This window comes from Castanea sativa, chromosome 6 (genome assembly GCF_040712315.1).
Source record: "Castanea sativa cultivar Marrone di Chiusa Pesio chromosome 6, ASM4071231v1".
In the NCBI taxonomy this organism is placed as follows: domain Eukaryota; kingdom Viridiplantae; phylum Streptophyta; class Magnoliopsida; order Fagales; family Fagaceae; genus Castanea; species Castanea sativa.
The window spans coordinates 29486568-29500274 of NC_134018.1; the positions used below are offsets into that span (position 1 = coordinate 29486568).

The following is a 13707-nucleotide window of genomic DNA, read 5'->3' on the forward strand; positions in this document are numbered from 1 at the left end:
CGCGCACGAGCGCAATCGAGAGATAGGTCCAAACTCTAGCCGCAACAGTGGAACGCCTCACCAAACAGAACCATGATTTGGAAGAACAGCTATGCTAAAGGAATGCGGGCTCTAACACTCAGGAGGAAGACCAAGAAGGCACCAGCACTGAGAGAAGGAACCAAGAAGGGCCTGAGGGTAGCAATGCCCTAAGCAGACTAGAGCGGTGTGATACAAGCCGGCCATCTATCACCGATACGGTTCCATCTCACATAGTCACCGAGATGCAGATGATGAAGGAGCGGATGGACCTTATAATAAACGCCTTTAGAGGACGGGTGTCTGGCGACCTCGATGACTTAGTCCATCGGACTAATTCGCCATTCATAGCGTCCGTCACTTCATTCCCCCTCCCACCAAAGTTTCATATGCCGCAGGTAGAAAATTACGACGGATCCAAGAACTCCTTGGATCATTTGGAATCTTTCAAGACCTTGATGCACCTTCAAGGGGTGCCGAATGAGATCATGTACAGAGCGTTCCCTACCACACTGAAGGGACTCGCGAGAATTTGGTTCAGCAGGTTAACGCCCAACTCTATTGGTACCTTTAAGGAGTTAAACGCCTAGTTCGCCTCTCACTTTATCAAGGGGCACAAGTGTAAAAAGTCCACTGCATGCCTGATGAACATTAAGCAAAGGGAGGATGAGATGCTGAAGTCTGACATAGCTTGTTTCAAGAAAGAGGCCTTCTCGATCGATGAAGCTGACGACAAGATACTCGTGGCCGCTTTCACGAATGAACTACGAAAGGGTAAGTTTCTATTCTCCCTATACAAGAATGACCCAAAAACCATGTCAAACGTGCTGTATAGGGCAACCAAGTACATGAAAATGGAAGGCGCGTTGCTGGTGCGAGAAGAGAGGCCTAAGAAGAGGGAGAGACAGGAAGACGTACATCAGGATAGGGGACGGAAGATGGCCAGGACTGGAGAGCGACGGGAAGACAGGTGTTCCAAACCCCCTACGAGAAAGTTCACAAGTTTTACCCCACTGACTGCCCTAATCGACCAAGTCTTGATGCTGATTAAAGACGAAGGAGCTCTGATATTTCCTGACAAGCTGAAGGGAGATCCCAATAAGAGGCCTAGGGACAAGTACAGCTGCTTCCACCACGATCACGGTCATGACACGGCCGAATGCTACAATATGAAGCTACAAATAGAAGCACTCATAAGACAAGGAAAGCTGTAGAGATTTGTTAGCAAAGAAAGAACAGATCTGCCACAAGAACAGACCCTACGGCGAGAGAATAAGCGTCTTAGGCCACCCATAGGAGATATAAGAATGATCGTAGGGGGTGTTGCGGCCTCTGGTTCATCCAAAAAGGCCCGTAAGACTTACCTCAGGATGGTTCACAACATCAAGCTAACAGGCCTCGTACCCAAGATGGCACAGATCGACAATCTCGTCATCAAATTTTCAGAAGAAGTCTCCACCACTCGCACGACGATGCACTCATCGTTAACATCCAGGTAGGGGACTACAACATGTACCGAGTCTTGATTGACAATGGTAGCTCGACTGACATCCTCTACTACTCAGCATTCCAGTAGATGAGGATTGATAGAGAGCGACTAGTTCCGACTAACGCTCCGCTAGTTGGTTTTGGAGGAATAAGGGTATTCCCCCTTGGCGCCGTCACTTTGACCGCAATGATAGGTGATTACCCCTAACAGATCACTAAAGACGTGACATTCCTTGTGGTTGACTGCTCGTCTGCTTACAACACCATTATAGGATGGCTTACCCTCAATTCGTGGAAGGTTGTAACCTCAACCTACCATCTAATGATCAAATTCCCTACTGACTATGGAGTAGGAGAACTGTATGGAGACCAGGTGGCTGCACGCTAGTGCTATATAGCTATGATGGAAATGGAAGACCACTTTTAGGTCATGAACATAGAAGAACATTGGACAGCGGCAGAGCCAGTTGAAAGACTTGAAGAAATACTTCTTGATGATTCTTGACCAAAACGAACGACCAGGATCGGCACCCTTGCTAACCCGACAATCCGTCAAGCAGTCACAACTTTCCTCAAAGAGAATCGGGATGTATTCGCCTGGAGCCATGAAGACATGCCAGGAATTGACCCGTCAGTCATGGTGCATAGGTTGAATGTGTCGCATTCCTTTCCACCCATCCATCAGAAAAAACGAGTATTCACCCAAGAGAGAGACCAGGTTGTAGCGGAAGAAGTCCGCAAGTTACAAGAGGTAGGTTTCATTAAGGAAGCTTACTATCCTGACTAGTTGGCGAAGGTCGTGATGGTCAAGAAAAGCATCGAAAAATGGAGGATGTGTGTAGACTTTACGGACCTAAACAAAGCATGCCCCAAAGATAGTTACCCCCTCCCGCGGGTCGACCTCCTGGTGGACTCTACGACTCAACACCAACTGCTAAACTTCATGGATGCATTTTCAGGATATAACCAAATCCAAATGGACGAAGCAGATCAGGAGAAGACTTCATTCATAACTAGCCAGGGCCTTTTTTGTTACAAGGTCATGCCATTCGGCCTAAAAAACCCGGGCGCAACATATCAGAGGCTCATGAACAAGATGCTCGCGCAGTAGATTAGGAGAAATGTTCAAGTCTATGTCGACAACATGCTAGTAAATAGGCGAAGGGAGGACAATCACTTGGAAGATCTCAGGGAAACCTTTGATACCCTTTGCTCTTACAACATGAAGCTCAACCCAAACAAATGTGCATTCGGAGTGATGGGAGGAAAGTTCCTAGGATTCATGGTGTCTCAGAGGGGTATCGAGGCCAACCCAGATAAGATCCGGGCCATAATAGAGATGACACCCCCAAAGAACGAGAAAGAAGTACAAAGCCTGAATGGCAAAGTAGCCGCGTTGAATAGGCTCGTATCATGAGCAACGGACAAGTGTCTACCTTTCTTTCGCACGCTGAAGAAATATTTTGAATGGACAACAGAGTGTCAGCTGGCATTCGAAGACTTGAACGCCTACCTTTCGTCCCCTCCGTTGTTGAGTCCCCCCCAGTCTGGGGAAGAACTGTTCCTTTACTTGGCGGTATCCCCAGCTGCCGTCAGCGCGGCCTTGGTCAGGGAAGAGGACAAGGTGTAGAGACCTGTGTACTACACAAGCCGGACACTCAGAGGCGCGAAGGAAAGATACCCACCAATGGAAAAGCTTGCCTTCACTTTAGTTACATCAGCTCATAAGCTTAAGCCATATTTTCAAGCTCACACAGTAATCATCCTAACCGACAAACCCTTATGGCGAGCAATGAGCAATCCTGACGCTACCGAACGGATGGCATTATGGGCAGTAAAGCTAAGTGGATTCGATATACAGTACTGCCTACGTACTACCATTAAGGGGCAGGTGGTCACTGACTTCATTGTGGAGTTCACCAACACAGAAAGCCAGGGGGCAGGAAAGTATCCATAATGGAATGTACACATTGATGGGTCGTCCAACAGAAAAGCTAGTAGAGCAGGCATTGTACTTCGTTCCCCAAAAGGGGATAAGATCGAATGCATGGTTCATCTCGACTTCCTTACGACCAACAACAAAACGGAGTACGAAGATCTAATAGTAGGGCTGGATCTCGCCAAGGCTGTAAGAGCCACGATTATGATTAACCATTATGACTCCTAGGTCGTCACAAATCAAGTAAACAGTAATTATGAATATAAGAGCGAGAGGATGAAGAAGTACCTGGAGCAAGCAAAGAGAAGGGTGAACAACCTACAGGCTAAGATTGTTCAAATCCCTAGGGGAGAAAATGAGCAAGCCGACCGTCTTGCCAAGGCCGCATTTGCAGAACACATGATCACCCCCGACAAGGTACTTACCTTTATTCAGCCTTCGCCACTAATAGATGTCATCGATGTGCAAGACGTAGGTTCCGAAAGCAATTGGACCACCCATTTAGTTTCTTACTTGAAAGATGGCACACTACCCAACGGTAAGGAGGCTGCAAGAAAGCTGAAGGTTCGAGCAGCATGGTTCGTATTGATAAAATACATCCTGTACAAGAGGGATTTCTCTCGACCGTACCTAAGATGTTTAAGTCCCAAGGAAGTGGATTACGTTATGAGAGAACTGCACGAAGGGATTTGTGGCAACCATTCAGGGTCGCAGTCATTGGTACATAAGCTGGTTTGAGCTGGATATTACTGGCCGACTATGTAGAAGGACGCACAAACCTATGTCAAAGCCTGCGACAAATGTCAAAGATTCAACAATTTCATCAGACAGCCGACGAAAGAGCTGACTCCGATAGCAGCCTCGTGGCCATTCGCTCAATAAAGGCTTGACATCATGGGCCCATTCCCAGTGGCAGTAGGGCAGTTGAAGTTTCTAGTAGTTGGTATAGACTATTTCACTAAATGGGTAGAAGCAGAAGTCTTGGCTACCATTACAAAGAAGAATGCGAGGAGCTTCGTCTGGAAGAACATCGTCTATAGATATGGAATCCTTAGAGTCTTAGTCTCCGATAACGGAAAGCAGTTCGAAAATGACTCCTTCAGGGATTTTTGCTCACAACTAGGAATCAAAAACTAGTACTCCTCACTAGCCCACCCATAAGCCAACGGACAAGTTGTGGTCACAAACCGATCCTTGCTTAAGATCATCAAGACTCGGCTCGAAGGGGCCAAGGGTGTATGGCCAAAAGAGCTACCAAGCGTACTATGGGCGTATAAGGCGACAGCAAGGACGCCTATCGGGGAAACACCCTTTTGACTAGCGTACGCTAGCGAGGCAGTCATCCCAGCTGAGGTTAGGCTCACGAGCTACAAGGTGGACAATCACGATGAGAGGAGGAACGATGAGGCCATACGTCTACAGCTTGACCTAGTTGACGAAGTCAGAGCAACAACTGAACAGAGACTCACGCGATACCAAGACCTCGTGGCTATTCACTACAACTCCTGGGTCAAGCACCGGGACTTTAAGGTTAGAGACCTCGTCTTGAGGAAGGTAATGGGTGCCACCAAAGACCCTGCACAAGGAAAGCTCGGCCCAAATTGGGAAGGACCCTACAGAATCGCATCATGGCTAAGGAAAAGCACCTATCTCCTAGAAACACTGGACGGACAGAAGCTACACCACCCGTGGAAAGTAGACATAATAACATGAAAAGTGACACTCCTCATATTCTAATTTATTTTAGTTAATTTTTGCTAAAGTACTTTTTAAGCCCACAAAGCCGGTCTTTTATTTTTAAGGAACAATTTTTCTACATACATTTATCATAATAAGAGGAGTTTATTCAGGAATAAATGATGTATCTATCTGTTTCTATGTGTTTATTCTACATGCTTAACAAGTCCACAAGTGGACGGAGTTGTTGGTCCATGAGTGGATAGATTTGTAACTAAATCCAAAAGTGGACGACCTTATCATATGAGGATAAGTCAATATGAAGTCCATAGGTGGACGGACCCATGGTTACGTCCATTAAGTGGACGAGTTTATTATAAGTCCACAAAGTGAACGAACTTATTACCAAGTCCACAAAGTGGACAAGTTTATTATAAGTCCACAAAGTGGACGAGTCCATTACTATGTCCACAAACCAGACTAGCAAGTACACCAAAGTGGACAAGTTTATCAAGACCACAAATGACCAAGATTATCAGTTCCACAAGAGGACGAACTGGTAAAGGCCAGAAGTGGGCAAGTTCAATCCACAAGTCGACGGGCTTATTAAGCCCGCAAGTGGACAAGTCTAAATCCACAAGCAGACGGAGTTGTCCTAGTATCCTAAGATAGAAATACAAAGTCCTCCAGAAGGACATATTCACAAAACAGAAAGCACACTCAATCAAGACATATGAACATGAACTAAGGAAATACATAGAGATCAAAATAAAGCAACAAATACAGAAAAATGCTACAGCATAAAAAGTGTTTTACAAGCAAAGCCCAAAAAAAAAAAGGGCATCAAACATTGTTTGGAAACTAGGTCAAATTTACAATAAAAAGAAAATGCTAAGTTCAAGAGGCCGGGGGGTCTTAAGGGTTTTTGTCACCCTTGGGAGGAAGGTCTTGGACGCCTTGAGAGGAAAGGTTTTCAGTAATAGAAGGATTGGCTAATGGGGTCAATGCAATGATGAGCTAGTCCACTGCAAGCTAGGCAGGGGCAACACTGTCACCTTTTAGATCTACCTTGGACTCAGTGAAGCCATCACTTTCTTCAAAGGCCATGTCACCCACGGGTGTCAATGGCAAATGATTTTCCATAGTGACCTTGGATAAATCCAAGTTAGGGTAGAAAAACTTGACCTACTTTAGGCAGTCCTTAAACTCGTTACCATAATAGACTGCGCAAGCATCTATGAAAGGCTGGAAGCCTTAAACTCTACCACAGCTTCATTCCCGGCCATCTCCACCTGACTTAGAAGAGCCTTCAGCTCCTTTTCCACCGTCACCTTAGCCTCTTATTCCTTTTTCTTTTGACAACCCTCCTCTTCCAGCTGTTCATTTAACACCTTTACCTTCTTATTGAGGGTGCGGAGAGCATTCTTGTATTGCTCTTGCCTATCAGTCAGGTTCTTGATGCTTTTATGTAGACAGGTAATCACCCTTTCTTTAGTGGAATCAGGCATATCATATACCAGCTTCAGGCCCTTCTTCCTTGCTGTGAAGTGATATATCCCTTGGGATGAGACGATATGTTGAGGTCGATAACACCAAAAGAACTTGTCAAGGGTTAGCTGATGGTTCCCACCACTTAGACGACCCCACAAAATCTTAGCCCCAATGAATATTCTCCAAGCGTTGGGGGCAATTTTGTTGACGGACAAACCCAAAAAGTTAGCCAACTGACGATGAAGTGCCGTCAGTGGCAACCTCAATCCTGCTGTGAACATGGCATCATACATTCCAACATATGCGGTCTTCCCTGAATAGCATTTCTCATCCTTCCCAGGGAGATGGATTGGTATGTCGTCCGGGATTTGGTAATGGTCGTGTAAAGTGCTGAAGACCTTGTCCGACATCGTCAGTAGAAAGTCATTGACGGTCCATGACTTGAGGAGGATGAAAGGACGGTCATCGTCGGGGCCTCCCAAAGTACTCTCTAAGGCCTCCTTACCACCGTCATCTCCATCCCCGTCACTTCCTCTCTCTTCTTCCCCTTCACCACCCTCGTCTTCGCCCTCACTTACTACTTCTTCCTCATCTTCTCCTTCACAACTCTCCACTTCCTCGTCAGGAGATTGGCCTGACGTTTCCCTCTCTAACGACCAAGAAAAGCCCTCCTCGGGCTCATGACCTGATCAGAAGACCTCGTTGTAGCCCGCTCCTTCACGGACTGACGATTGTTCACTCGTCACTTCTCTAGACATCTGACTACCTACAAGCAATAGATTCATTCTAAGAACCTAAGTTGATGACCTCACTATGGAATTAATTAACTAGAAAAAAAAAAGTAAAGGGTAGAATACAAGAAAAAAGAACTTACAAGTAAGCGATTCCTTGGAAAAAAGGAAGGCCCTGGAAAAATGACGGCAATAAAGGTGACGAGATCAGGAGTTCAGAAAGCAACGGGCTCAATCTCTCAAGTTCAGCAAGGGTTAAAATGTGGGAAATGAAGGAAGAGCTGAGATATGTATATGTGTGTGTGTGTGTGTGTGTGTGTGTGTGTGTGTGTGTGTGTGTAAGCAGAAAATGCACGAAAGACGAAGCGACACGCTCGTCTAGAAGCAGAACCAATCAGCTCGCGCCACGTGCTCAAGCATTTAATAAAGGCTGCTCGAGGTATCGCCCGTAAATAACCTGTCTTTTCTCTAAACAAATAATGATTAAGGCTACAGTGCAAACTCCATAACCCGTCAACTAAAGCTGACGAGGCTATGGACTAGGGGGTAGCTGATAAGTGTAAAATCACAATATTAATACCCACTCATGACAAGGCAAAAGGCGATGGTCATAATAAGGTCATCAACGTTGCTCATGATAGGCGACAACAGCATAACGTCTACAGCTCCACACCAAAGCTAACGAGCCTACCGTGACGACGATGTAGGAAGCTGACGGGGATAAGCTGAAGAGGATAAGCAGCCATCCACAGATCTGACGTGACCTTGCTTGATCTCCACTCATGCGTGTGTAAGTAGACATCTTGTGCTCCATGCTTAACCCTAGTCAAGAGGATTGCTACAAGGAAAAGAACTCCAGGAGATTCGTGAATTATAAAAGTTCTCTCCTATAAGGAAAGAACTTCCTAACCAAGGCACGGAGGTCAACCCTACGCTACTATAAAAATCTCAAAACCCTCACAAACCAAGGTACTCATAATTTACCATAGCTCTGGCACTCTAGAGTTGTGAACAAGAGATTTCTCTAACTTGACCGTCGAAGGGTTTTTGGCCGGTACTACACCGGTACCCTTCATAGGTTCTTCTTCTCTTTGCATTGTGTAGGTCCTACTTGGAGCACGTGAGGACCGTGTGGCTCATTGATGATTTTCAGCATCATCATTAGGTATCCTCTTTGCTACTGTTTTTCTCATCTACTTAGTTGTGGTGGCAAAGACATCCAACGAACATCAACAAACGTTAGTATATTGTCTTTTCTTTCCTTTGTAACACTTCATCTTTGTAACAAATATTAGAGGTCCTTCATTTTCCTTCCTTTATTTTTAACTAAAATTCAATTTATTCCTTGAATTATACTTCAATTTTAAAATGAGTCCTTAAAATTAATTAGTTTTTTTTCCAATTCAATTAGTCTCTTGCATTGTTAAAATAAGTCAATTTGCAACTTCCGTCCAAATCTATTAGCATATAAAGCTATTTAAAAAAAGGTTAAATTATGCTACCTTAATTTAAGGTTTAACAAAATGACCCTTCAAAAGTTTCATGAATTGGGACTTGTCATTGAGGCTATTATTTTTATTATTTTGTAATTCGATAGTAATGTGGAAAAGTGTATTTAAACTGTGGACCGTTGAGGTTTGAATAAATGCAACAATTTCCTACCTCCATCCTAAATTATTGGTTATGTTTAGAAAATTCAACTTTTTAAGGTAAACATCATTTATTGTTTTAGCTATTAATTTAAGACAAAATTTGGCTACAACTTGGTTGTAGCCTAAGATTACAATTTCATTCAATATCTTTTTATTGTATGTGGATTTTGACAAATCTATCATTAGATTGCATTTTCTTCTTCTATCCTCTATGTTTGCAAAATTTCCAAAAGATCAAATATCAATAATTATATTATCAACCAAATGTTAAAATTTCAAATTTTTGTAGTTTAAAATTATGCATAAAAATTAAGTTTATAAATGAAATAGTAAATAACATCCGATTCACATGAAATTTGATATGTGTATTAAGAGTATAAAAAATATGCAATCTAACAGTTAGATTTTTAAATTATGTAGTCATGTTAATTTTTTAGTGAGAGTTGTAGGCTTGTAGCGTTAGGCTATAACTAAGTTTGTAATCAAACTTTGTCCACTAATTAAAAAGATAAAAGTTTCTAGAATTATTCTTAAAAAAAAGTTCTCAAAAAAATTTATTGTTTAAAGTGCTTGAGTTTGGTGGGGACATAATAGGAAGGATAAAATTTAGTTACAAAATTGGCCATAGCCTTAAGCTACAACCTTACTCAATATCTTTTTATTGGAGGTGAATTTGGACAAATCCAACGTTGGATTACATCTTCTTCTTATATCCTCCTTGCTTGCAAAATTTCTAGAAAATTAAAGATCAATAGCTATGTCATCAATAAATAGTTTAAATTGCAAGTTTTTGTAGTTTAAAATTATGCATAAAATATAAGTTTATAAATCATGTAGTAAATAATATCAAATTGATACAAAATTTGACATGTGTATTAAGAGCGTAAAAATCATGCAATTCAAAAGTTAGATTTATTGAGTAAGGTTGTAGTCTTATGCTACAACCAATTTTGTACCTAAACTTTGTCCTAATAGGAAACTCAATAAATTAATGGCTTTTAATTTTAGAAACATGAAAAAATTTTGGGACATCCTAAAATGGAATATAGGACCAAAAACTTAGGACCGAGTGAGTAGTTTTTGTTGATAAAATATTCAATTATTTTTAAAAAAAATCTTATTAATTTATACATATATAGTTCAAGGGAGCTATGTTAATAATCTACAAACCTCAAGTGATAGGAGTGTCATTTCATCCATAATTTGGGTAAGATTCTTTTTTAGAAATAGAATATTTCATTAGTAAATTCACAACCTGAGAGTGTATGAACTTAATTGTTACATTTATACAAACCTTAAGGGGAGAGTGTCATTTATATAAACATTTGAGGGAATATTATTTTGGTTAATCTCAAATGCAGGTGGTGTCATTTACCTTTTTTATTTATTTTTATAAATTGTATTTATCAAACAACAAGATCTATTGAATGTTAGATTTCGTGAAGTTTTTCAATTAACATTTTAATATAAATTTCTATAAAAAAAAAAGTATAAATGGAATCATTTGTTAAAATCACTACAAGAAATTGGGGTTTAGGCGACGTTTGTAATACGTCTCCAAAAAATGTCACTATAGACACAAATGGTCTACAACAACATTTTTTTTTTTTGCGGTGATCAAAAAAGTCACAATAGAGTGGTCACTATAGGTTTATTGCAACGTTTTTAAAAACGTCACTATATGTGAATCTTTAGTGGCATTCAAAAACTTTTAGTGACATTTTCTAAAACGTCACTATTTAATATAACATTTTCGTATAAACTATAGGAAAATACATTTGGCGATGTTTCTAAAACGTCGCAAATAATCAAACCTACAGCAAAGTTTCAAAAACGTCGCAAAAGAATTTATCCGCTTGCCTTTTAGTGACGATGTAGGACTGATTATTTGCGGCGTTTTAAAAGCGTCACTAAAAATGGTTTCCTCTTACTTTTTAGCGACGTTTTTTAAACATCGCTAAAAACTGCTCATTATTTTTTTTAAATATTAATAATGCTATATAAACCTGCTTAAAATTCAAAAATAACTTAAGCTTGTAATAGATCAAATATACCTATTGACCATCAATATTCCACAATAGCAAATGTCCAAACTAACACACTAACACATTAATACATTAACCATAGATTCATATATATATATATATGTTTAACACCAATACATGTATCATCTTGAATTGAACAAAATACTTGTCTACCTACACACCAAAAAAAAAAACCACCTAAACTATGACAATATTATAAACAAAGTACAATACTTTCAAAATAAATGTGGTTGTAACAAAACACTTGTCTACTTACACACACACACACAAAAAAAAAAAAAAAACCACCCAAACTATGACAATATTATAAACAAAGTACAATAGTTCCAAAATAATTGGGGTAGTTCAAAACAACTAGGTAATAGCACATCGAGTCCTTAAAACATTGCATTTACCGCTATATGCTAGTTTCTTGATGGGATGAAGCTTGCGATCTATGAGGAGTTGGAGATTGATGATCTAAACCGAAACCACCCTGAATATAAATTAAGAGTATCTAATAAGTTCATAAAGAAATAATTTTGAGCAACAAAATAATAGTTGTTATACTTAAAAAATTGAAACACCAAATACATATTAAAACATTAAAATTTAATACCCGACTAGATTTTGAAGAATGATTTTGTTGATTTTGCATTAGTTGCATCAATTGAGTCACTCGCTCCTCCAAGTTATCATAATGATTTACTTTCGCAATCAGAAAAGTCATTTGATTCTCAACTAAGTCACTTCAACATCTCTTTCTTGGCTTCTTACTTGAGCAATTGTAGGAGTGTTCTTGGTAGGATGCATACTTGGGGTTGGGCCAAATCCCACACCCGAAACACAACCATTGCGCTCATTACCAAACACTTGAGCATATACATCATCTGGTGCCCATGCAATACTACTAGTAAGGTCGGATGATTGCACACAATTTGAGGGCTCACACAACAGTTCGCTGATTTTTTTTTCCTAATATTCAAAATTTGAACACAATAACACATTAGAAATTAACAATGTTAATAGATTGAATATTACACTTGACAAATCATGATATTACTTACAATGTTGCTTTCTGCTTCGGTGTTAATAGGAGTACCATCTTTATGAAGATGGAGTTGTACGTATACATCTGCATGCTCTATAGGATGCCCAAGCGTTTTTACCTAAATTTAGACATGGATAAATGGGTGTGTCGGGTCAATCGGGTTGCAGGTCGAATCAGGTTGACCGGCCCATATTTTTACATGAATTTTTTTTATAAAGAAAACTTGTATTTGCCATTTGGAAAGTCATGCAATAATTACTTGATGTAAATGCATTACTTTGAATTCACCAGTTATATCAAGAATGATGTAAATGCATTACTTTGAATTCACCAGTTATATCAAGAATGAATCAGTTAAACTTATTAATACTTGTTCAATAATTTTAAAATTATACAAATCCCAACATTCCTAACTAAAACAAAATAACACAAAGATAAGTAAAAACAAATACACAAGTTTTATTTCTACACAATATCAACATCCTAAAATATAAAACAAAATTACCAATGACTAATTCAATAACTCATTTGACAAAGAATAAAAACATATTAGAAATTTATAATCTTGAAAATTAATTTTATAATCTATTATCAATTGTGGTTGACACTCTATTTCAATTTGAGAATATATACTAAAGTTTGATTGTTTACTTATTTATATGTGATTAAGCAACACACACTCTAGGAAATATCATAATTTATTTTGAAAAACCATTTATTTTGGACATAAATTGTTAAAAAATAGGTCTAAGCATTCATAATTTATGCTAATTTGATACTTTGGCTTCACTATTTTCACACTTATAAATGTTTCTCACACATGCCTACAATTTTAAATCTACAATTTTAAATCTATGCTTTTGACTTTGCTGTAACCAGATTATCTTAGTATGCACTTTGCTATTTGATATCTAAAAATCTTCACTTATTACAGAATGTTCGACCATTCATCTTTCAATTCATTTGCATGCAAATATGTAAATGTCTCAATTGTTTCCTTTAACCTCACAACAAACAATCTAACCATTATCGTCTTAATTTTATTTTTATTTTTTTACTAAAAAAAAGTTTTAAAAAATGGTTCGGGTCACAGGTCAACCCGTTTTTGTTTCAAGTAAAAAAAATCATGTTTAGGTCGGGTGGGGTCAGGTCAGAAAATTTTAACCCGTTTTGCCATGTCTACCTAAATTATGGTCATTACATTTATTTAATTAAGAATAATGGTTTCATACAAACTTAAGAATAATCTAATAAGTCATTTACAAGATATTTATTGAGTCATTACCATTACTTCTGTGTATGAAGCAAAGTTTTTTGAACCACCGGTATGTACATTTGTTTGCTTGGAACGACTGTTCTTGTCTACCAAAGCAAGATCCTATGTTCAAAAAAATTACATATTTAAATAATCATTTGAATATATTTTTCATGGTAGATATTCAATGTAGAATAAGGATATCCATATGAATGTTCTTATTCTGATGATGATGTAGAATAAATAAAGCATATCAATATAGAACAATACCTTTGTGAGAGACCGCACTTCTTGGAGGGGTGCTCTCAAAAAGAGATTCGGGTGCTTGTAGGGGTACCTCTCTTTTGAGGTAGTGGTGTGGAGTCGCCACTTATTTTCTAT

At 39.3% G+C, this 13707-nt stretch overlaps 1 protein-coding gene across 1 annotated transcript; it reads left to right on the forward strand.

Moving 5' to 3' along the window:
- Positions 1 to 662: 662 nt before the first annotated feature.
- On the forward strand, positions 663 to 1232 carry LOC142639757 (uncharacterized). Its single transcript, XM_075813896.1, has one exon. It carries the CDS (start codon positions 663 to 665, stop codon positions 1230 to 1232), a length of 570 nt encoding a protein of 189 aa, XP_075670011.1.
- The last annotated feature ends 12475 nt before the right edge of the window (positions 1233 to 13707 follow it).

Coding starts and splice junctions, on each gene's coding strand:
- LOC142639757 (XM_075813896.1), top strand. CDS start 663: ATGAACATTAAGCAAAGGGAGGATGAGATGCTGAAGTCTGACATAGCT.